The 26368-nt window shown below is 38.2% G+C and overlaps 1 protein-coding gene and 1 long non-coding RNA gene across 3 annotated transcripts in view; one reads left to right on the forward strand and one right to left on the reverse strand.

Moving 5' to 3' along the window:
* Positions 1-6893, forward strand: part of LOC138064272 (ADP-ribosylation factor-like protein 15) — a 224027-nt gene extending 217134 nt beyond the window's left edge. For both annotated transcript variants that reach the window (XM_068926012.1, XM_068926011.1), the window contains one exon: positions 2997-6893. In XM_068926012.1, the coding sequence (XP_068782113.1) occupies positions 2997-3149 (153 nt within the window). In that variant the 3' untranslated portion in view covers positions 3150-6893. The remainder of the gene's footprint in view (positions 1-2996) is intronic.
* On the reverse strand, positions 410-26368 carry LOC138064273 (uncharacterized). Its single transcript, XR_011137547.1, has 4 exons — positions 26307-26368; positions 18539-18660; positions 12876-13018; positions 410-2212 (listed from the first exon to the last, which is right to left on the reverse strand). It is a non-coding gene; the product is annotated as an uncharacterized lncRNA (long non-coding RNA).

A 26368-nucleotide genomic window follows, 5' to 3' on the forward strand; every position in this document is an offset into this window, starting at 1 on the left:
GTAACATACCATAAAGTGTCTCTTGGGTTGTAGAAGATCACTTCTGTGCTACTTCTGTTTTCGTTATTTAATATATTGGTGAGCCGATTAGTGTTTGTTCTTTTCCTATGTTTGGTTTAGCGACAAATCATCTAGCAAATTTCTTCTCTGTAGGTATCGCTAAAATAGCTGTTACTTAGGTGGATACAAACCGTTGTGCTACGATGCCGTTATGAAAACTTCTCATTTCAAAAGCCACTGCTTAATGATCGCTTTTAATTTTAGTGTTCATTCAGGACTTGTTATTGCAGAGACTCTGACTCGAGGGTCAGATATGAAAAATGATGACATCACCATGCTGATATTATTACATTTTGATTACACACCAAGAAATAGTTTAAAAAAAATCAGGATTGCAGAGCCAAATAAATAATTTTTATGCAAAGTTTATTTTACTAAATAACTTGATGCTGTTTTACTGCTGAAATAGCAGTTATATCTTGGAGTCTGCCGACAATGAAATATAGCATAAAGTCCCTGTGTTTTTCTTGGCTAGAGGCTACCTTGGTAAGCAGTGTTGTATTTGCTCACAAGTGCACAGGACTCAGTGCTACTGTGCTTACTGCCATCATTTCCTTATGTATGCATTTCTAGATGTTTAATGCTTTTAAACCTAAGTACTCTCATTAAAACGTAATGACCTTTTCCTAATCATTTCTTCATATGGTATAGCCTTATTTGCAGAGGCTGTGAAAATAAGATTGTGGACAGACTTCAGTGAACTCAGGGGGCTGATGGCAATAGTCTTCCAGCAGGGGGGGTGTGGTGGACATCCTCTAGGTTACAGGTCCGAAAAATCTCAAATTACTCAGCCATATTTGTCAGCTTAACACCAGCAGGCTACTTCATCAGCTCGTTACACTGACACCTCGCTTTGTTGTGTTTTGTGCAGCTTTCACTTCCCCCCGGTTTAGCAGTCAAGGAGGCTGTTGCTAAAACTGGCAAGAGTGCCTCCATACCCTGCTACTCGACTGCTGTGATCAGTGCCATTAATTTCATATGTTAAAGGGGGTGAATTGAACAGGGTGTCAATTCGCCTACAGAAGACATCACGTTGTATCCCTTCTGGGGATTAGTGTTTATATTTTGATCACATGTAACCATGCTCACCATATCAGTTTCTGCTGTGTCAGTGTGAGAGTAGCACTAAGGAAAAGGTACATTAATATTAAAATACTGGTTGTTATCGGACCCGTTTATTTCCATTTTTGTTTTTTCTGCTATTTTTCTAAGGGGGAGTGCGTTTCCAGTTCCGCATGTCTCTGTCCACAGCCGTAGTTCTCGTCTCAAAACCACAGTTTTTTTCTGATGATTCTGTTACTAGACGCTCTGATCAAAGTTCTTTTCTGGACAGTATAAGAAACCCTTCCTGCCTTGTTGTCACAGCTGAATTGTGATTTATGACAGTTAATACAACTACAATTGGTTTCTTCCATTAGATAAATAAAAGTATTGTATAGATACTCTAAAGAGCTGTACAGACACTTCGCAGCTTGTTTGGGCTTTTGAAGCCTTTTTCTGTTTTCTGCAGGCAGCCTAGCACAGTGCGGCTCCAGTTGCCTGTCTAGGGCCTCTGCTGCCTACCATAATACAAGTAACTGCTCCCGTTGTTGTGCATAGTTGTGGCTCAGTCTGTGATAGGAGAAAATTAAGAATATTTTGGCAGGAAATATAAGGAACAAGAATGTGCATACTAAGCTAGGACCAAATATTTCCGTTGGTTTGTTGACAGTACCAAGTATTGATGGATATAATTTCAATGTAAAAACTAAATGTCTATTTTGACAAGTCAGAAGTGAGTAGACTATTGGATCAAATACTATCAAAGACTAAAAGTTTTATGAAAACAGCTTAATGTAAACTACTGATCAGAACAGCCTGCAAACTGCTGTTTTTTTCTTAGAAGCATTAATAGGGTCAGAAATCAAATTTGACACTGTACTTGCTAATTCGAAAAGTTATTGGAGTATGATACCAAGTTAAACTCTCTTATTCCACATTCTTTTGGTGGGTCTGCATTTCTGACTTGATATTTGGTGTAGTTAGTGTCCATGATGATTGGTCTTTCCAAGAAATTGCATCTTCCTCAGTATATTTTGTCAAGGCTTATAATAGCCTTATAACTTGTAACTCTATGTTGCATCTTATTCTGTGCCTCCTTGCTGCATGGTTGCTGCAGAAATACAAATGAAATTAGTTTAGTTAAAGGGTTTCTTTCTTCATAGCCATTATTACCTATTGTTAGTAAGTAGTTTAAGTCCCCTGGAATATACTGGATTCTGAATGAAGACCATCATAGGAAACCATCATATCTCGCATATAATACTTATTCTAATCAAATTAGTGTTCTAGTCTTGTCTGTTTAATTAAGAACAAAAGTTTTGGGAGGAATTATTTTTCTAGCGCTCTCACGGTCGTTAAGAAACCTCCTACTGTAGTTTACCTTTGAATGGAATGTTTAAGATTTGTAGTTTTTTGACAGTTACTGTTGTTAGATTAGTTTGGCAACAAATTCTGTATCTTAAATGTTTACCAATAACAGTATGATGAAACATACAGCTTTCATGTTAAAATACAAACCTCACCTAAAACCTCTTAGTGCTATTTTTGCTGTTTTGCCACGTTTTTTGAATTTTTTTTTTTTTTTTGAGCACTTGCTTCATGTGCTTTGCTCTGCCTTAAGTGTGTATAATTCTTTCCCAGACCTCCCATGCTGTTAAATGTATTGGTAGAATGGTAGCTTCCAAGCAGGTCACTCACCCCTAAAGAAAACACTTTCAGGTCACAACATATAACCTATATTATAAGAACAGCTGTGAGTAAGATTCTAAAAATGAGTACCCTTGATCTTTTACATGTTGGTTTGGGTTGGTATTTTGTTTTTTGCTTTTTAGATGAGAGAAACAACGTATATTATCACTGTGTTATTAACAGATTTGTCTTTTTTTTTTTAATAGATCAAAAAATATTTTGAACTTGAGCCACTTGCACGTGGAAAGCGCTGGATTCTTAAACCCTGCTCCTTGGATGATATGGAGGCAGTAAAAGACAGCTTCTCCCTTCTAATAAACTTATTAGAAGAGAGAGACTTCGAACCTTCAAGAATGTGAAACGCAAGAGAGAAAAGTGGTTCTCCATTCATCACTGTACCTGTTCATTCTGCTCACAGCTTAATTATGGTGTGATATCAAGACTGTGCTATGATATGTTGTTCATACGCAGTTAGTGCAGAATACCCTTTTGGTAAATTAAATACTCTGTGAATCAGGTACATGATTATTTCCAGTAAAGGTGTCTACACTACTGAAATAGGGAGTTCCTCTTTGTTTACCACTAGTTCTGCACACTGCATGTTGCTTTCTTGCATTGTCATCATCCTTGATAGGAAATTTTGCACGCACAAAAATAACATAGTCTATAAAGGAGGAATTCTGCCTGCTACCTTGGCTTTTAAAAATAACTAATGTCTTAGGGATTTGTGAGACTAATTTGTATTAGCTTGTTTACTGACCCCCACAGTCTGTCTAGAAAGCACAGCCACTGAGAATCTTGATGTATGATACCTTAAAAGCAAGGAGTTTCTTGTTAATGCACAAGTTTAGTCTGGAGTTTTACTAAATGAAAATATAATCGACGTGTTGGTTGAGTCCTCTTCTAAAATGTAATGCATAACCTTGTCAAAGACATAAAACATTATTTTGGTGGAAGTTTCCTGAAGAGGAAATTAAGGCACAGATGTATGTGCATGTAACAGTATTTGTTAAGAATAGGTGACAAAAAAGATGGTCTAAGTAATAATATTGTAGAAAATACACAGAGGAGGGATAAAGTAACAACTTTCACTGAAACTAGTTTTTCATGAAGAAAAGCAAAGCAGTCTCGTAAATCAGCTGTGGAGGCATGCTTTGTTACTAGTTGGAAGTGTAACGATTTTAAATAAGGATTGCCTCCTGTATCATTTGCTCATAGAGTACTACTGTTATCATAACAGTGCCAAGGCATCTATACCGTAATTAAGGGCCTGCCAGTGTTTGTATTATAAGCTTCTCTTTTCAAGAGTTTATAACTTGTTCTCTAAAACTTCCTCTGAGCTGCGTGTTACTTAGAAGACAAAATAGTATTCATTGGGTACAACACTTGTAATACATTTGGAAAAATCACATTTGGTTCCTGTAACACAGTGCATATTTCCTCTTTCCAAGTTTTCCCCATTGTAGATTTGCAGGTTTTTGACTGCCTTCTGTTGGTTTTTAAAACCATATAAACCATTTTGGTCTGATAAAGAAATGTGCCAGGTCAGTGACTCACAATTAAGTCAGTCACAACAGTGTATGTGCCAACCAGTCACTGGACTGGTGCACACCTTGAATGTTGTGCCTTGTGCATTCAGCTCCCCATGTGCATGAGTGCCTGCAAACCCAAACTGTAGTGATGTGCCAATGGTCCTTCATTGATTCTACTTCTTACGCGTTAAAATTTGTAAACCATTTTTCAAGGCTTTAAGCAGCATATCCTTCCACTCTGAACATTTATTTTTTAAGTTTAAAGTATATTCTAGTTTCTCACTAGTTTATTTGAGAATAAAGAAATAGCAAGGATCAGCTTATAAAGGCTTATAAAAGCTGTTTCTCTATTATTTGTAATTATACTCTTTTTAAAACAAAATGTTTTTATAGGTCTTTGTTTACTTTTTAATTTCCATGGATTTCTTGGCTTGCTCCTTCAGAACTATATCTGCCCAAATTAATGGCCTGATAATCACTCTTTCAGCTCATTTCCTATTATCAGAATGAAGCTGGGAAAACTGGTAAGCTCCTTGTTTAATTTTATAATAGAATAGCCAGAAAGCTTTGCTCATAAGCCTGAAGGACATCTCTTCTTGCTTCATTTTTCTTCTCTTTCCTGCCAGGTCAGTCTCCTCAGTCCTCAGACTCTTGGAAACACCCAAGAACTGGAATCGCTCATTTTAAAATACAGGCTGAGGAGCCCTATTTTGGTTCCAGTTCTCTCTGTACAATTTAGAAGCAACCCAGATGCCCATCAGTTTCTCTTGTGTGGCTTAAGGAAGCTCCTCTTCCTAAGTTTAAAGAGGAACTGGATCTGATTTAGAGCTCCAGACTCTCTTTCTTAGCTAACATGAGTAAATACAGAATCCTTAGATTGCCACAAGGTCCCCAGATTTCTGTCCCAGTTAGGGACAACAAGAAGTGAGAAATGTTGGGGAGGAGTGAGAGAAGTATTTCCCAGGAGAAGGCAGACAGTTTGGGGAGGCAAAAAGAGGAATTTTTTTTTTTTAATTTTTTTAAAAAGAGGAAAATTTTACTGCTTTTTCATTTAACATTAGTTAGAAGGTGAGAGGTAAAATCTTTTTATTATTTTTGCCCTTCTTTCCCATACTAAAATGAGGGACCAAAGGCACAAGTGAAAATAATCCCAGCTGAACGGAATTCTTGGAACTGTACTTATTTGTACCATCAGTGAGTCTGGCCCAAAGATTTTGGGGGTTTTGATTTATATTTTGGTCATGATTTCCCAACTATGCACTGTTGGAAGGTGCTACGTGGCTAACATCTAAAAGGCCCAACTAGTCAAAGAGACATGGCTTTGGCATATGCCAACGTAGTTAGACAAGGACCTTTTGATGCTTAATGCTTTTTCTTTAGGAAAATACCAACTGCACAGGAGCAGTAATTGTTTTCATAATGATTTTAAATATGCTTATTCTTACTAATATAGCGATCATTCCTTACGATAGGTTGAAACAATACCTCATAACTGATTATGGCTAAGACCAACGCTTAACTTTACTTTGAATGTAGTTCTTTTGTGGTTTTGTGTTGTGGATGGACTTAAATGGTTGTGTACCTTTTTAATGTCTAAACACCTTCACGTTTTTATGGAGGGATTAAAAATGTCCGTAGCAACTCCTGTCACGCATCCTTTTCTAAAGTGTTCTTGAATACTATGGCTGTGGTTCAGTATGTGAGCACCATGCAGTTTTTATTCAGATGACCAGTCTTATTTGCTTTTTTATCTTTTCACACATGTTCATCATTTAGATGAAATAAACTTGGGCACTAGGCCCTACTTTCCATGCAAGTTCATTAAGGAGTGAACATTGTCTTTTTAAAAAAGATATTGTGCTTTAATGTTCTTTAGACATCTGTTGAATTACTTTGTGTGTGTATGTGTGTGTATGCGTATGTGCCCACATTGGGCTTCTTCTCAGACCTGTGGCTGTCTGCAATGTTTCAGCCGTCAGAATGAAAACATTATCAATCAGTATCCAACAACAGCTGGTTTTGACAAGCTTCTGTCTGCTGCCTAACGCTTTACAACTTGTCAGTAAGACTTGCTTTGTCTACCCCTTCTCAGCTGGTAATCTTACTGCTTCCATGTTGTGTCCTGTGCTTGTACTTCTAGCATTTGTATGGAAAGAAAAGTTAAATCTTAGTGGGTTTTGATATTCTTTCTTGCTGTATAATGTTCCATGTGTATCTTAGCTTGCTTATTCAAATGCGCTTTACAAAAATCTGTGATGTATTATTTCATTTACCTTCTTGCATTTCATTATATTTATAGAAGTTGCAGATTTTTGTACCGTATTAGTTAATACAGTTGCCTTTTTGTAATGGCAATTAATTTATATTACAAAAGTTTGTATCTTTACTGTAGTTGAGAGTATTAGTTAACTGCCATATTATCTTGACTTTATACTAAAAATAGTGTCTATACAAAGTAGTTGACCCATTCAAGTGGACAACTGCCAGACATGAAAAACTTGTACTGTTTGTGATTTATACATGATTTCCACTATCAAAAGCAAAATGAAAATAAACACTGTGTAGAGTTGAGTTGCTAAGTTTGGATTTCTTCAGTATTAACCAGTTTGGGAGCACAGTTTATTACCTTGATATGGAATTTTCGAAATGAGTTATTTACTTCTAGATGAAAACAAATGTTTGCTGTATAATAATTGCTAAATTATCCATAGATACACGTACACCTCTAAAAATTGGTTGATTTATTTCCACAGTAAGGTGTTGTTACTCTGGAAATATTTCTGAAATGCTTTGTGGATTTATTGCTGGAACACAACTTGGAATAATCCTCATACAGTTATCGCAGTGTTAAATTGAGGGACATGTTTATACGACTAGAACATATTTTTAAATATGTTGACATGGTACAGGACATATACCAGGGAAAACATTTAAAAAGTTGAGCAGAGAAAAATACTATGGGGGAGAATTAAAAACTTGCTGAGACAACGTAATCTTAATGTTATTCTATCACAAACTGAGTAGAAAAGATACTCATAGTGCAAGTTATAACACAGCTGATGGAAGTACAGCACTGCTCAGCCAGACTGGAGGTTCCTGATTCAGCTCTTGAGGTATGTGTGTTTTTTTAAATTTTATTATTTTTAAATCTACCTCTTAGCAAGACTGGGATGGAAATAGATTTGTAAACACAGAATATTTTCTTTCATATAAATAGGGACTGAAAGTCTACTAATCGTGTCTCATTTGATAGATCCTTAAAGAATTTTCATTAGCTCATTAGCCCTTTGACCTAATAGTTCAAACAAGTAAAAACATCTGTTTGTGTCAGCTGTGGGGTTAGTCATCCAGGACCTAGATTAACACAGGGATGAGAGAGAACCCATCTCCTACGTGAAAACAAAAACTGTACCTTTTCAGTCTCTGGAGTCAAAAAGGACCCCTGAAATCAAGTAGGGCTCCTGAATTTTGTTAGATAAAGATCATTTCTCCTCAATCCTCAGCCGTCATGGGTGAGCTGAGTAACTTTATTGTGTGGGTTGGGCTGAAGATCAAGTCTAATTTCAGAAAATTGTGCTTAATCCTAGTTACTTAGAATATATTTTAGCTTTCATTCCAGTTATTTTTTAAGAAGCCAAAAGTATGTTGTGTATCCTCCTTATTTATTCACCAAATTTCACAGAAAAATGTAATGTGTGGTATCCTGGTGTGCTTGGATGGAATATATTCAGGACAGCCTCATTTGTGGAATGAGTGTTTGTGCAGCAAGCATGTTGAGCACTTCCACTTACAATCTGTCTTACATATGCCTTCATTTTTACATCACTGAAACTGTCTGGAGAAGGTAGGTTTTTAAATGTCAATATTGGTGCTAACAGTCTATGCAACTCCAATTGTCTATGGCAATAAGGTTATGAAAACTGAAGGGACAGATTGTAATGATCTGGTTGGCAGGTTTACAGTAAAATCCGTAAGAGTCCTTAGCAAAAGGTCCTGTGGTCATTTCGGATAAATAGGAAAAATTAAGCAGGTATTTAAGGTGTGAGGAGGAGGGGTGACATGTAATCTATGCCCAACCATCCTACTGTTATGGGAATGGAGAAAATCATTGCCTGAAAAAAACTTATTTTTGATAAGAAGCATATTTGTAATGAAAAGCTGTTGTGTAGTTAATTTCTAAATAAAGAAACTTTACCTCTCCTATGAAAATTCCTTATGTATTATTGAACCTGCCCACATGCTAGTAAGTTTGACATGAATTATAGTTTATCTATTATGATTATGTGCAATATAAAAAGAACAATTCAGAATTAATTTTCTCAATTCTCCCTATTAGGTTTTGAGCTAGAAAGGCCAAAAAAATAAAACCAGCAATCACAATACTCTTTTTTTAACCTGTCACCTTGAAAAAGTGAAATGGTATTGTTCTTTTTTTTTTTTTTTTTTTTACTATGTCATATAACTATAATTTATTGCATTTCAGCGTGCACTGGAAAGTAGTTGCATGCATTAAGTCAAACGAGATAAATATAAATCCTTTTGTTGTTTGGCAACTTTCGTGAATGAAGAACAACTGTCCTCCTATTAGGAGACATTTACCTTTGGAGTATAGAGGTCTCATGTTATAGCTTTGTTATAAATTACTGCTAACTGAAATTCTAAGTCATGAAAATCCCAAATAAAAGACCTGGGACTTTTTAAATGCTATGAATGTCTTGCATAGTCCCAAAGATAATGTGAAAGAGAGAGCAAAATCATGACTTGCATATACATGTTGCAAAACCAGACCAAAATTTAATGTCCACACAGCAAAGTATCTGGTATTTTAACAATGTGACAGCCTTGAATTTGGAAGGTTGATAGATTTTTCAGGATCAAAAGGCCATTTCATAAAAAGTTTAATTTTATGGTAGGTTACATTTTGGGCCTGTCAACTTTGACACAGCCCCTTTAAAGCAACAATTCCTGCTGTGTTTTAAGGTTGGCACTCTAAAAATTTCTTTTATAGAAATTAATGCATTCCGCATTATGTTAGCACGTGGTAAAGCAGCATTTCCTTTCCAGTGTCACCTTATCACATTCACTTGAAAGCACATACCCATTTTCCGCTAATATATATCTTTCTGTTTTTTGAAATAAAAGATAAAAGTATCATTTACACATCATAGCAGACTGTATGTACCAACATTTTTAATAGTATATTCTCAGAGAATGTTATGCCCCCAAATTATTCCTTTTCCTTAATTCCAAAAGATTCCTTTTTTTGAACTCCTATGTAGCGTTATTGTATACCTTTCAAATTAATGCTTGTAGCAGCAAATATCTATTAACAAAACTGTATCAGAACTGGTTTATTACAGAGTTCACATGTATAGTGATTTAAGATGTGAATGGGATTTCACCACTTAAAATTAACAATGTCTAAACCATAGTATCTATGAAATTGCCCTTCTATTTAATACTGAAACGCACAATGCAGTCTCACCATTTCCTCAATATTTACCTTGCTGCAGAGAAAAAAAGAGCATTCATTGTCAGTAAGGTAAATTACAACAGCCTTAGTTTACCCTTACCAAAATGCCCTGTTTGCCAGCCAGATAGCTGTAATCCTCCCTGATTTATACTTGTGTTAATTTAAATTGATAGCCTTTTCTCAAGCATATGAAATTAAGTTAAAAAAAAAAAAAAAAGAGAGAGAGAGAAAATCCTAATTGCCTTTTCCACAAATGTTTTTGTACATAATTTGCAGGAGTGTGACTGATACAGAGAAGTTCACTGTTTACCTTTAAAATATAGAGCATGACCTTTTTGTTACAGTAAATACAGTACTGCAAGTCTGGTAAAGTCATCACTTATATTAAAGGTATTGAGACCATTTACCTCACATTCCTGTCTATTAGCTTCCACAATTAACATGATCCACAGCTGAAAAAATAATTCTAGTTGTCAGTGATAAATGGGGTGAAATCGTCAATCACTGAAGTTGACAGTATTATTTTAAAAAGATATTACAAACAAATGTTTACCCAAAGATAGCAGTGTGTTCCTGAGATTTTAAAGTTCCTGGGGTTCTCATTTCATTTACATAGCAAACTCACCTCAGTGTTCACTTTTGGATTAAAGAGCACTTTTTTTTCCCCATAGCATCAAGAGTACCTAACATTCAAGTATCAAAGTCTTTAGCAGAATCAGAAACATTCCTGGTAGACCTGGCTCTGCGATCTGAGCCCAGAATTCAACTTTTTTTTTTTCTTTTCTTGATTTGTCTTTTATTCTCTTGCTCTGATGTGCGAACCTAAAGTTTGGTTCGGTCCTGTCTCCACTGGAAAGTGTCAGTACTATGTAGTCTACTATAATGGACTATATGAATATCATGCCTATTTTTAGTGCTTGCTTTTAATCTCCAGGTAATTTTAATATCAAGGTCAAATGTTGTGTAGTGTTTTGATAAGTGGATGGTAAACATTAAAGAACATTAAAGAAAATACGTGCAATGTTTGTAGAAAAGAAATTTCATTTGCTTCTTCCCTTTTCAACACTGAGGAGAAATCTTCCATAAAACGGCTTTGGGAAGATGAATCTTGTTGTTCTGGTTGCTTTTGAGAGATTCAACATGCAGTTTTGCCTTTAGGTTTGAGTCAAATTAAACAGAAGACAAACTATTTCCTCTTTTAAGTTTGACTTTTTGTAATAACTGGATAGTTATGATTTGCATGTTCTCAAGCAGATCATCTGTGGGAACCACTTCACATCTAACCTGATTAAGGCCTGAAGGAGCTGATTAAGCCCACTACTAGTCCATATTTCTGGTTAGTGATCTGATCCTTTAATTCCTGCTTGCATGCAGTGCTTTAAAAAGCCCTCAATGTTCACAGCTGTGTACACAATTCCCTCCCGCATCATACAAGTGTGCCCTCAGAGTGGCTGTTGAGGCAGGTGTAGCAGCAGGGGACTAGGCAAGACCACTTAGGCCAGTGTGACAGGAGAGATCCCCTGGCACTCAAAGGGATCAGTCTATTTGCAGTTGTCTCCAGATGAGACACAGTATTGTGGCCTGTCTCCTGAGTGTGCATGAAGACCTATTTCTCACCGTCTTTCATCATTTATATGTTAGTTGCATATTTTGGTTTGGATCATACTATCTACTTTAAGCCAGCCAGAGAACTCCGATTCATGCAATAGCTGATCTTTGATGATGGGTTTATCTTTATTAAAGCAGGGGCTATTACAGCTCCAAGGTTCGGTTTGATGATTAAAACTGCAGGGTTTGATGCAAATAGCAATGAGAAAATGTAACCATCTTAGTTAAAGAGTTAGCGTATAACTAAAAGCCAAGATCAAACACGTCCAGGTCCTACTAACTGATGCTGGAAATGGATTCTCATTTGCTAATCTTGGAATTAAACCATAGAAAGTTGGCTATGTTAGATTTCAGGAAGGAAAAGGTGGCTGTGCTTGAAAAATTAGTTGACCATTCATTTTCCTTTTCCATAGAGATGGATGTCAAGAGCACACGTAGGCTAGAGCAGCAAGAGGGATGCTAAAGCTTAGCTGAGTGTGACTGGGGATATAGGCCACGATTGTGAATGGGCACTGTGACCTCTGGCTTTGTGATATGTAGCAGGGATAACCATCTGGCTGAGTCAATGACCTGTAGACCATAAGACATTAAATATGGGCATAATAGCTGAGGGGAGAAGCCAGTCTGAGGAAACATGGATAGTCATGCTACCTTGCCAGGCCATACTGACCCATTTCTTCCTCTAGGCAGGGACTCAAATCACCCAGCAGCCGCTGTCCCAGCAGAGCCCGACTGCTTACTGGTGATGTGCCCTAGCATGGGAGCTGTGCATAAATTGTTGCAAACTGCGTGGGGTTCAAGAGCCACAAGCTGGACATGCCTGACTTATCTCAATAAGCATTTTTCAAGATGATGAAAGAAGTACTGAAATGGGAAAATCGGTAATGGTGGCATGCCTCCACACCTGTCATGCTGTGTTACAATTTCAGTCTTTGATTGTTGGTCCCATAAAGGTGTCGTTTTTTTCATGTTATTAAAGCAATTACAGTTATTATACTAAATTTGTCCTTTCTGAAGGGAGCAAGAACAAATGAAGGAGGATTTGCATACAAATTGAGTCTGAATGTGGGGGGAAATCACAGCAGGCCTGTTCGGCAGACAGATGAGGCGGTGAGGAGATATTGTAAAGGAGCACGGACTGGAGTCGCCCTCCTCTGCAGCCCTTGCTGATGACCCTTTGTGGAATGTCTCCCAACTGTCTGGCAGATTCATTTGAATGAGAGACAGTTTGGCTTACTGTCATCCCACGCAGATCAAAGCCCGGCTCCTAGGTCGGAGGAGACATTTGGAAGACCTTGCAAACAGCTCATGCGTCCCCTCCCCCCAGGGGCAAGGCCTTTACCCAGATGAGTGATTCAGACCTCTAACATACTATTTCTTTCAGAAAGTACCTCTGTGTAATGGTATCTTCTTCAACATAGTTATCCCCCGGTGTTTTCAGGCATACAGGCTCACTTCAGTGACAAAAATACCTGTGTTTAGGTACTTGGTATTCCCATCAGAGCAGATGAGCCCGGGCACTGAGTGACTCCTGGATCCCACTGCTCCAGCTGGGCTGAGCATGTCGTGTCCTGGGAATCATGGCAGGAAGAGTGTCACATCTGGGTACAGATGTCTGTAGTTCAGAAATGCAAGATGATGGACATGATAGATTTCAGAGCTATTTTAAATGGAAACAGAGTTGGCTTTTGGCACATGGAAAGCTATTTACAGTGTCTCAGTTCCTCACTGTGCCTACCCTTGTGTTTCTTTAACAGATGAGGTTAACCTGCTTTTCCTAATGGAGGAAGGGAGAAGGGTGTTTCTAGCTCACAAAAATGTATGGAAAACTTAGGAAACATTTTGATTTTTCTCTAGGACTGAGTTTTATGCCCCAGATCACTGCTGTATGAAGTATGCTCCCATATAGAGCAGTGGAGTGAAGGAAACATGAGCACGCGGCCTTCTCCAACGATTTGAAGAGCTCCAAGCCATGCCATGAACATTGTCGCTTAGAGCCTTAAGGTTGCTGAAAAATCCCTGCTCACAGCATCCTGCAGGAGCACAGCCTTTTCGCTTTGAAAACAAGTGTTGGTAAGTGGGGAAAAAATACAGAAGTGAACAACAGATACTTAAATATAAATCCTATCTCTGACCCTTGCTTTCTTGGCTCTCTTAGCATCTCCATGTGCATAATATTGATTTACTGCTGCTTTGGACATAGACAAAGGCCTCTGGGGGTACACTAACTTCTGTAAAGTGCTCAAATACAGCCGAATGTGGGATTTTCTTGTGGCTATGGTGCTCGTGCCTTTACTAACATGGGGAAATATAGCCTACAGCCTTTATACTGGCCACTTTGCACGAAGAGATGTAGAGGGAAGTTTCTAGGTACTTTAGATAATCCACAGTTGCCTCTATAAAAGAACGTCTGCCGGTTAATGTGGAAACTAGACGCTTTCCCACTTCAAGCAATCAAATTTGAGAAAGTGTATGATCTGGTTTAAATATTGAAAATTGATCCTCTTGTTAGGTTTGGACTAGATCCAGCCAAGCACGTCTGGTAGGGAATAACTGATGTGTAAATTAACTTTCTGGTATCACTAGTAGCTGAATGGTGTAGCTGCAAAACACATTAATTGGGAATAAATCTTTGGATCATTAGGTAGATCCATTAATATAATGGTAAAGTTTAAAATAAAACAAAACAAAAGGAAATAAACCCTCTGTTCTTCCCAAGGCTGACATGGAGAAAATAATCCAACCTTCCAGTCCTCACTGACGCTGCCCTGGACCATGCCGTTTAAATAACAAAGGATGCTGTTATGACATTAAATATACTGTCAATAAACTGCTGTTATGACATTAAATAAACTAACGTCATTTGATGCTAAATGGGATGATTCGAGTTCACATAAGTTTAACATTTGCAGTCCATTCTGGGTTTTTTCAGTCAAAATATTGATTTTTACAATTGTTTTTATAAGTGGAAGAACGATCTGAAATGGTGTATCTTCTAGGGCCAGCATCTTCAGCTATATTATGGGGCAAGAACTGAGTTGTTTCCCTAACTTTACATTTACAACTCTAGGTTATCAAAACAGATAAATACGTTCTTCATTAAAATTAAACTGGGAATGATCTGTCTCCTTAAAGTTACATATTACTTAAAAAAAAAAAAAAAAAGAGGGGAGGTCTTAACAGTAACAAATGTGGCAGACATCCTAACTTAGAACGTGCAGGTGTTGTCAGAGTCAGATAATCTCCTCAACTATTTTGAAATGAGTTCTCTGTATTTCAGTTTGAAATCTGTTTCAAATGTAAAAGAGCACCTGGTCAGAGTATGAGCTACCAGAGATATGACTGTTGCTGAGTATCTATTCCTTAACCATGACAACTGTTCTGCATTTCTGTGAGGGTTCAAGACTAATCTAGGAATACTCACTTATTTCCATAGTTAAAGCTAAACAAATGGAATAGAAGTTACTGGCTGGTCGTTCAAATATGGGATTGTTGTTAACTGCTTAACCAACTTTTTACTGAGATATCTTCTTCCATAGCTGCAGAGAAAGTAATTTCTTATTTATACTATGCTATTTAAATTTGAGAAAACAACAGAAAGGATAATGAGGCAGAAAAGCTAAATTCTCTCTTCCAGGCAAGGAGGAGAAACCACTTGGTTTCCCTCTCTACACATCCTGGTGGACTCACTGATTTACAAAGATCTGTTCAGTTCTCATAGTTATTAAACTAGAGGTATTAAGATTTGGAGGCTATCACCAACTGGTCTTAATCATAGTGCAAGTTATCAAATTTCTCTTATGTCTTATTGTCACTGACTTTTTAAAGCAGATAAACAAACCTTTGTTTCTGTCTGCTCTGTGGGTCAGCAAGCTAATACGGAAGAAAATAGCTCAGGCTTCTGAAACACTGCAATGTTTGTGCATGTAATTTTTCCTCATACAGTATTTAATCTTTAAAGAATATAGAAATATATTTATTTTTTATTCGATATTTTGAATGTTTTACTTGCTATATTCATTGCTGATTTTGTCCTTATGAGGATTTTTTCATAGTTCAGTCCATAAATAACAATGCTAATTTTGGGGTTGCAACTTTAAAACTTATTCAGAAAGCATTTTCTGCTGTAATCTGTTCCATCAGAAACCTGTTTTGTTTCTTTTTTGTCTATATGTGTTGCCCAGTACTAACCCTCTCAAGCATTCCCCTTCAGTACACAGTTCTGCAAAGCAAACGCTTTCAAATATGCTTCTTCACTCCTAGTGAAAAACCAGATCTCAGTGTACAAATAACATATGATATGTTTTTATTTAATGCAAACGGATGCAAAAACCAAACCAAACCAAACCAAAAAACCATGTTGACCTCTCTCCAGTAAGTTTTCTCGAGAATATTGCAAAATACATGTCAACTCCCTTGGCCTATTCAAGCTTTCCAGATGCATCATTCTCCTGGGTAGCTAGACAGATGCAGAGTCAAGTGGGAGTGCAGATAAGCATGCTGGATACCACCACTGTACTGAGATGTGTAGCGCTCCATATGGTAAGGTAAATGCCATCTTTTTTTTTCTATTTTAATGTTTCTTATGAGGCAAGTTTGGAGTTTAGTCATATACTTTTGGTTACAGAACAAAGGAAAGATCTTTTCTTTAAAAACAGTGCTCCCATTTAGTCATTTATGGGACATTTAAACTGTAATACCTAACAATGTTGAAATATTTATTTATCCTTCAGAGTTGTTGGGTTTTTCCCTTGCCTGTAGAAATGACTTGCGCTTACTGAGTAGTGTCTAATCTGCATGTCTGTATCGTGTGGTTACTTAACACCACAATATATCATGCTCACTTTCTTGAATTAATTAGTATAGGAAATTCAGAGAGAGATATTACCAAAATAGCTTCATTAAAGAGTTGTAGGAAAGACTGATGTGTGTTCTCAAAATGGCACTTAGTAAAAATGCTGTGTTGAAAAACAATAAGAAATATTACCTTGAAGTTTCAGAGGATGTAAATGTGAGTTTCTGTTGTCAGAATTGCTCTTGTGTCAGATATACTTATCTATAATTGAACTTATTTTGAAACTTTGTCATCCTTCCTCATTTCTCTGTCTGCCCTTGCAACACACCTTTCTCACACAGCACATGGGCTAGATTTCATTTTCAGTCAAATTCCTAGTCCTGTATGTAGTTAACTGCAGTTTCAAAATTAGGGCAGAACAGGCCACTTTCATGCTAAAGCAATTTATCAACCCTTTTACAGAGTCATATGGCTTTCATTGGTCTCTGAGCTATGGGGACTGTGGCATTGATGATCTTGCAAAACATTGGGATTATACCTTTTTCCCTCCATCTGTGAATTCTCTCCATATCTGCAGCATTTATGCAGCATGCAATGAGTGTCCAGTGGCCTTCAATGGGTGAAAAGACACCCATTGTAGAAATATGTGGAGCAAGGGAGCTTTTCCTCAGCAGAAAGTGACGGAATGCAGGGTGAACTTGGCAAATCCACACAAACTGACAAGAGGTGGTGATGGTTATCACCGTCTCACTTAGGGCAGATGAGTTTCCTGAACAGGGAATTAAACATACTTAGAGTTTCTTATTACAGCACTTGAAAAACAATCCACTGAGCCTCGGTCATGTATCTGGACGTGGGTCTCTCCTTGGAACCCTGATAGAGCAGGTGCTCTATCTGCATCCCCAACTGGCCAGATAGCTCTCCTTGCCTCCTTTCCCCAGGACAGACAATTTTGCTCTTTTCTACTTTTCCACATTTTTTCATCTCAAGGCTATGCAATTCTCTGAGCAGGTAAGTCTAACACCCACCCAGAAACTTTGGTTCAGAACATGGATCCTCATCTTATCCATAAAGCTAAAAATGTACGAACCTAGTAAAGTTTCACTAATTTCTTGCTTCACTTCTTGAACTTCAAGTTCCTGAAAAGGGCCCTAGCCTCAGAAGGACCATACCTCCTTGCTGTACCAGCATGGGCAGCTCTGAGGCCTGCAAATGCTGTGAACAGTGACCTTCAGCTGGCCTGCAGCCAGCATCTTCTCAATGGAAGGTGGTGCCTATGGCACTGTGTAATGCAAGGGCTGACTAAAGTCATAGTGTAGTTCCTTTACAGCATGCCGCAATGACACTAGTTGTGTTCAGACCATTGCCTAATGACATTTCAAGATCATTCAAGATGGTTTTTTACTGGCCACTTACCATCTCAGTTTCACTCTCCCCTTTCAAACAATTGAAATCTTGCTGAGAAAAAGGGCAGTTCTGAAAATTTGACTTACAGCTTAGTACTGAGTGTTAACAAAATGTTGCTGTTTTTCGCATCTGTCAATTATCACTAGAACTTTCACTGATGAGCAGCTAGAGCATCCATTCCCTGTCTGATAGGAATTGAGAGCAATTGTGCAGGAATATGTAACACATTTAACTGCGTACATTTTTATAGGATCTCTGCTACATGACCTTTACCTAAAATATCTTGTCATCCAGTCAGAACAGCATTTAAGAGATCTAGCCATGTTGATGTTTCTCCATTGTTATCTAGGTTTTATGCAGTTCCCTTGAATATGATATTTGGGCAGTAATTACTGTTAGCACTCTAGGGAAGGGGTTTTGCCCAATGTGATGGTAGTTGATCTATTTCTATCACTTCCCCTCCTTACAGCAATACATAACCAATGCCCTAGTTTGGTGTGGTTGGAACACCCTGACTTATAGCATCATTGTTCTCCTGTGGGTCTTTCTCCTTTATTATCCAAATAGCTTCACAAGCCCATAGAATTAAGTCTCATAACATCCTATACAAAAGTGATGGGTTTCTTTCCTTCTATTTTGCAGAAAGGGAGTCAGAGATCCATGGTGATATTGACTTGAAGATCACCCAGACTCTGAAGTAAAACTGCTGTTTAAACATGAGTGTTTAAAGCACTCTTACTGTAGTGCTTTCCCTGTGCAATTCCTCTTCCAAACACGAGACCACCAAAGGAAGGTTGTAATCCTTTCATTGTAAGATCCCTGTAGCACCTTCAGGAGTTGTCAAAGACTTCACTTTGATACCACTACCAAATGAATTTGGTGGCAAGAGGCTTGGTTTCACTAGTGTCAATATAGTAAGTAGTCCTGTTATACCTTGTAAAGAGTTGTGCCTCTCTTCTGCAGCTGTGTTTCAGAGGAAACAAGGTAGCGTCCCACCATGGCGTGGATTTTAGTGTTCTTGGAGAGTCCTTTGCGATAAAAGCTAATCTTTGCATCTGTGGAGAAAACATGCATACAATAGTATAACTTCACCTAAGGAGTCTATGCTTACCTCTTGACTCATATTAAGAAGATGATGGAACAATTGCTTTCATGGAAGACTAATTTTGAAGGGTCTTTTGTGTAAGCGATTCGTAGATTCTGGCATTGTCTTTTTGGTATATTCTGTACAAGAAAGGATCTATCGGATATAGTTCATTTCTTTCAGCTGTAGCAAAATATTCACATGTATCTTCTGAACAATATGAACGCAAACGCAGTCAGCCACAAAGAAAGGATATCTGTTCACAATTTAGAATCTGTCCTACTACATATACCAAACCCTTGCTATTGGATTAAATTGTACTACCAGCTATCTCAGATTTATGGACAGTTCATGTTGATATTGAAATGTATTATTCATGTCTTAACCATAATTCAACTCAATTAGTTTCTAATTTTCAGGCAATATAAAATTCATATTTGCACATAAAGCTGAGTTGTGGAACTGTGTACTGTGGTTCTCAAAGTTCAGACTATTTAAACCTACTGGGCTCCTGTCACTGTTTCAGCCTCAAGTATTTGATACAATATAAAATTTACTTACAGTTTTAGTGGAAATTTAATGACAGGGATTAAAAGTTTCTTAAACAGTAAGTTATTTAAGATTGAATAACTTATTTTTTAAATGACAACATAATATTTGCAAATAAGCTGTGCCAAAGTTTTATATCTATTCTGAAAATGATATGTCCCTCTATGCAGTTATCCCTGACTCACCAGAGTTGAATAGCACTAGAGCAGTGATACTACCACACACTGAATCACTTGTGCCACTTCTTGTAACACACTTGTTTTTTCTTTAGGTCTCTGTGTATCTATTGATGCTGCACACCATGAAAGATATGAAAGGACTGCATATAGATGTATTGCAGCTTGTGCTTGATTTAGGAACATAAGAGGATATGCCTAGTTTCTTTCTGGTTTCCTCTTGGAGTTGTTTTTCCATGCTAACTCATTCAGGATTAATTTCCATCAATCTTATTTTTCCTGTCTAGGTCCTTTCCAATGCAATGCTTTGTTATGATTAATACCCAGGTAAACCTGCAGACCCGTCTGGTTCCTTTGACAGTGGGTTTATAGGGAGAAGCGTATTCTCCCCTGCCCCCTCCCTTGCCCTTCACAGTCAGTCCCTTGGAGGCAGACACAGTGCCGCAGCCTCAACTTGCACTGAGGAACAGTGCAGGGAAGCAAGGTTAGCACTGAGCAGTGTTGCCCGTTCTCAAAGAAACCCAATCTAAATAATCTACCATACTCTTTGAAGTTTTATAAACCTTTGTCTTACTTCACAATTTTCAAGCCAAAATAAACTGGTTGACTGATTAAGTGTAGCTTTGTTGTAAATCTTCTAACAGTCATCTATCTTCTACAGCCTTGCATGCACCAGGGCAGCAGGCACAATCACAAGAGCCTTGCCAAAAGGGGGTACATTTGCTGCAGATTCTAAACGCATGACAATTTTTGTGCTGTATCATTTCAATGTTGTGCTGTTATCATTTCAATTAAGAGATTTCTGTTTCTTTTGTTCATAGGGACAAAAGGAAATAAAGCCAACACATAACAATCGCTGGTTTGCAGTATTGAAATAGATGATGCATGTTTCGCTGTCTCGACTGTATCAGTGCACTCAGCACTGGATAAATGAACTAAAGAGGCCTATGACCTTTAATAATGATGTTAAAATGCCTTCTTTATTTATACTGACTAAGAACCAACTCTATTTTTTAAGAGATTGCGTCTACCTCTGTGTTCAGTCCCTCTCCTTCCTCCCTCCCTCGCTCCCCCTGCTCTGTCGCCTTTCCCTGTTAATTCATTTAAACAGGGTTTCTTTCTACTCAATTTGCATTCAAATGGCTGTCAGGGGAATTAATGGAAATAATATAAGTGCTTTTATCATTGTGTGTTTAGTCACGTATGCTAATTTTCAAAAGATGAACATGTCTAGCATCTTAGCAAAAAAAGAGTCAAGCACCAGCCTTGTCATGGCTACAAAGCCAACAATGCCCAGACCAGTGCAGTATAAAATTAAAAACAAAACCAGAAGGCCCAGTTAATGATTTCTTGGCTCAAATGATGCATCTTTGTTTGCTGGTTTAAATGGCCTGTCCCACCCATGGTCTGGCAGATCTTTACTGCTTCCTCCTCCTCCTTCAATAGCAACAGCTACCTGTCTCTGGACTCAGCATACAATGGATTTTATTTTTTCTTTGTCTTTAGCAGTGACACATAATTTACTGAGCCACATAAATTTACTGAGTTCTGAAAACTGCAATTCTTCATGTACTGTTTATTTTTCTAATTGATGTTACAACGGTGGCACGGCACATCTCTCTCTCTCTCTCAATCTCTCTCTTTCCATTAGCAGAAATTCACCATAGGCCACCACCAAGTACGAGTGGTTACCTGTGTGTGACTGAGTCTTCAAAAGATGACTACCCTTTTTCTTCTCAAAATGGCAATCAGCAGATTCCCCAACCCCCACTGCACATAGTAACATCTTCAGCAAATTCATAGCCAAGATGAACTTGACTTTGACCAACTTCATCAGTAATGGCTTGTCAACTTGACAATTTAGTTATTGCTTAGGCAATATGAAAGACTCCTTGGCCTGGGTGGGTCGTTTCTGTCCACAGTGAAAATAGCACCCACTGCAGTACACAGCAAGTAACCTTACTTGTGTTTTTTGGCACGTTACGATAAACCCTTCCTCCTCCCCTCTCTTGAAAACTGCAGAAATTAGTACAGAGACTTGCATAAGGCATTTAAGTAGTTAATAAAAACAATTGGTGGGCAGGGTGTGGTGCTTTTTTAGACAAATAACCAGAGATTTCTTTTTTTTTAATATGCTTTTCTGGTCTGCCACTAAGGTACCACTTTGGGAAATTATCCATGAAGTTTTGATCTATTTTCTAAAAGAAAGGGACAAATCATGGAGTGTAAACATGAAATGACATATTTCAAGCCTTTCAACCTAGTGAGCTGAAGTTGGATGGTCTGTGTTACTCTGCCCTTCTTATTTGGAAAGTATATAACTAATATGTAACTAAGAAAGAGCAATTCATTATGTGAATGTTAGTTAGTGATTTATTTGTGAAATTCCTAAAAGGGAGGAGGGGTCAAAGGGGGGGGCCACAAAAGCTTTCAAATCTGCAGATCAAGAATATATATTAGGATACTGCATTATTTTAGTGAATGATAATGCAGATCACAGACAAATATAGAGAACAGGAGAAAATACATTCCCTGGCTCAGCTCAAGCTGGGAATTTATTGAATGCTTAGGGCCAGGGAAACAATAATTTAGAGGGGAGTATTTCCCTGGATTCTGCACTACTAATAAATCATTGCTGGTCATACAATTTTTAGTGGTCCCAACAATGATTACTTCTTGCATACGCTGGTCATACTTAGAAACTACATATTTTCTTTACGCTATTCTTTATTTTACTAACAATCTGTGTGCATTCAGCTGTTAAGGAAAAACATTTTCCATATATGAAGAAAGAGGAGTGTATGTACGCGTCTTTTCTTGCACACACACCCATATATATGCACACATACCACCCCTTGGGTCAAAGGAAAATATTACGTGTAATACAATTGTTATCAGAATTACTATCAAGAAATATCAGATCTTGGAAAATAGATAGAAATCATAAAATGTAAATTAAATGGTATTTCTGAGCATATTTTCTCTATAAAGATGGCACAAGCCAATTATTACAAAACCTGGCTGTCCACCTCAGCTGATGTGAAAGTGGGTTGCTTTGTGTTCATAAATAAGTTAAGATTCTTAGGAGAAAAGCAATGAACAAGGGGAAAGTATTAGCTCATCAGACTTGCAGTATATGAAATACCAAAGTCTTTACCTCAAGCAATTGTAATTCTTTGGGATATCAACATGCATAAGGAAAACGTTGTAGTAAACTGAGGGAACAGCCTCTGGAGGTGGATGCTGGTCAAGCACCAACTCTAGTAGCATAAAGCCTGCAAAGTGATGGAGGAAGGAATGAGACTATCATCTCACTTCCCCCCCCGCAAGTAAAGAGGTATATATAGGCAAGAAACAACCACAGCTATAAAGCTATATGAATCTTCCCAGACATTGCGGGGGTGTCACCAATACATTTATGAATGAAGGTCACTGCGGTTTGTAATTATTGTTTGTTGGGTCAAAAGATCTGGAAGAACAAAAGAGGAAAACACACAGAGCCAATCAGGTCAAGAATAAGAGAAGTCACCAGAGATTAAGGTGTAGAAAGTGAGAAAAAGATATTTATGAACATCTGTGAAGGCCACTGACTACTTTGTAGAGCTATCTGGAAGGCAGAGGAGGAGTTCCTCCTTCCCTGGGGAGTCAGCGGAAGGGCGTCCGTAAGACTGCAGGATGAAAACCCCAGCAGTGAGCAGGGAGACTGCTGCTCAAGGAGACCCTGTCGAGAGGAACAGCGAGCCAGCAGCCAAGCTCCAGCTGTGACGGAAAAACTCTCCAGACTACAGAAGATTATCTAACGTATACTGCTATTTGAGAAGCCACTGGATTGACTGCAACAAAGCCTGGAAGCAAGATTTGATCTTTTGAAAATTAACCAAAATAAAATGTCAAGGTAAATATACCTCAGAGCTCTGCCTGACTTAAGTCTTGTCACAGCGTTGAAGGACTATGATTTAGGTTTTAGCACAGCAAATTACCAATTACAGGAAAGAATATTTTCCCTTAAGTTAGTCTTTTAAGCACCTCACTAATATATTTAAAATAGAAACAGGGTGAGTGATATTTTTAGATGTTCTTCTAGTGTCAGGCTGAAGATAAATAGCAGTAGAAAGACCAAAGAGTTATTGACAAACAAAAACTAGGGATGGGGATAGTAAAAGTGGCGAATGAAGTCTGTTGTTTCCAAGCTGAATTGATAAGATGCAAACTTCCACAGAGATGGGGAATAAAAAACGATCTTTTAGGTTTAGAAATGCATCAGTATAGAGCAGTTTCAATGTCTTTGAGTAACTTATTCATCCCCCAGGTTTCTGTGAGTATGGATAGAACTGGACTGAAGATTATGTTGGCCCATAATCACCTATTTGTGCTATTTTCCCCAGTCATGTGGAACAACAATCAGGTCCTACACACAGATCCGGTTTTGTGACGTTTGGCAGTCTGACATGGTTAGTTGAAAATAACGGAAGAGAGTTGTTCTGCTGAAGCTCAGAACACTTTTCTTTATAGGAAAAAAGCTCAGCTAGGCCAACTAATAAAGCCAAGTGGAAGACACAGCCTATTTGGGCATCTCAGTGTTAACTAGCTCCCTTGACAATACCCATTTCAGAAATACTGAGCTATTTAGTCTCTCTGAAACATCTGGACTTTCTACTTGTTTCATAAGGCTCTAACAAAAAATATCTGCACATCATCCATCAATCCAGGGCCACATTCTTTTCTCACCCTATCATGATTAGATTTCTTGGGAGGTTGTAGGGTTTCTTTTCTTTCCCCCCACCCCAATGCTTTTCTCCCAGGTTTTCTTGGACATCTTTATATTATTAATTGGCTTGATATGTGCTCACTTTGAGCCATTAGGCATTAAGTTAGTGTTTTTAGCAGCCTTTATACAGGCTGGAGGAATGGGGACTTTGGGGGACCTGACCTCTTTACTTATATGTCAGCCACAGCAGATCCACTCTGGCAAAACTGAGGTAAATCTCACTGACTGTTTGAAAGCGTCTCCTATTGAAATATGTAGAGCAGTGGTGCACTGTTTTGTCCAAGCCAATTTTTTTGGTAGAAATATCCAAGTCAGATGCTGTATTGCTAAGGCTGTCCTGCAATAAGTAAAAGGAAACTCCTAAATACCCACCCTCTCAGCAGATAGATAGCTGCTTGCTATTTACCAAAATCCACACAGACCAGTCACTCAAAGAATAAAGAGCTTCCTCTTACCAAAGGACAGTGGGACCTTTCTTTCCTCACAACATGAGCGGACATGGAAGCATGGCAAAAAGAGATCAGTGGAAAAACAGACATTGACCAGATATTTGTGACTAACAGTGCAACTGAGATCTTGTGTGCTTACCCTCTGTGTGGACCCCTTATTTCAAAGAACCACAGTTTCTCTACGGCAAGCAGTCAGTATTTACTCAATAAGTCTATCATATAATTAAAGAGTAATTATGAATCCTACTGGGGAAATGCCACTCTTAGGGAAGAAAACTCAGTGGAAGTCTGCTGCATCCCTACAGGCTGACTGACACTAGGAAATGTTTCTCGCAGAAAGCGGAGGACAGCAGTGCAGTCAGGGTGGTTTTTAGCAGAGACTGGGCCTATAGGGCCAGCACACATTCGCATCAGATTAAGTTGCTGTGCACTTTGCATTTCTCTCCCACTTTGCACCAGTGTTACTATTTCCTTTTTCCATACTGGTTTTCAGCCAGATGAGTTCTCTGACCCAGCTCAAAATGCAATTGCATGACTGCTAGTATTGGTATAAGTTACTCGTCAAATTGCTTAACTGGGAGCTGGGAGCATGGCAATCCGAACTGAGCCCGTTTCCAGCTGCCATGAATTCGTACCCAGAGAACCCTCTCAGAGCTGGACGGTCTGTTGCCAGGTAATGGAGGGAGCCTGCTGATACTGAAATATCGCATGGGGATTGTTTCATCTGTCAGGCGACGTCCTGTCAGGCTGCCAGTGAACACACACCAATTGCAATTTCCACTGCTCCTCCCTGCCACAGAGATTAGGGGAGTTAGTCATGTGGAACTTGGCTAGGAGACTGTTAAGAGGAATGATAACAACGCGCAAACATGATATTGGTGTAAATATTGAGGAGAAAAAGAACGGCTCAAGGATATGGGTAATTAAGAATAATGGGTCAAAGGAAAAGTGTAGCTTTTTATACATGTGACTAATTTTATATGACCTCTGTCTGGAACTTGGCAAATAGAACTACAGAGAAATATGCAGTCCTCAAAGGATATTACAAAGTGAGACCTTGCTCCTGGAAATAAATCAGTTTGTCAGAGCTCAGCTCATTGATTTTATTTGTCTGAATCTCTGACTAATTAAGAAAAAAGAGTCTGAATATCAGACACTGGTTTCTGATCAGGCTGTGAAACAGTCCTGTAGGGGGAAATTGAGAGATGTTTTGTACAGTTAAAAATCCTAGAAACCCTGCTGTGATTATTAGATAATTTGTCTATTTTCAGTAATAATCTTGATAATGGAACTCATCTGAAAAATAGCATATGTCTGACAAAAGGAGAGAAGAATATATTTAAAATGTTATTTTTCCCTTCTGACTAGTTCTTCTACTAGTCTGGAAAAAAGTCACAAAAACATTGACAATAATATCTATCTGGACAAAATAGCTTTTTAGCAAACAGTTTATCGAAGGGGCCCTGGGAGAGCCCAAGCCAAAGGAAGGTGGAACTCCCAGTACCCTCTCTCTGCCTCCAGGCTGCAAGGTAAGACCCAGCCTTTTCCATAGTAAGAGGGAAATATGGTAAACTGGAGAGAACAGAGATATCCCAGGTGCAGCTAAGAAGCCAAGATGAACCACCTAGCCTTTTTAAGCGTCTCTTAACCGATAGTGCAGTCTGTTAGCACTTACTGCTCAGAAGCTGGGCCTGACTCTTTGAGTGGACTTTTCCTTTGACTCAGATTTCTGAAGGC

This window comes from Struthio camelus, chromosome W (genome assembly GCF_040807025.1).
Source record: "Struthio camelus isolate bStrCam1 chromosome W, bStrCam1.hap1, whole genome shotgun sequence".
In the NCBI taxonomy this organism is placed as follows: domain Eukaryota; kingdom Metazoa; phylum Chordata; class Aves; order Struthioniformes; family Struthionidae; genus Struthio; species Struthio camelus.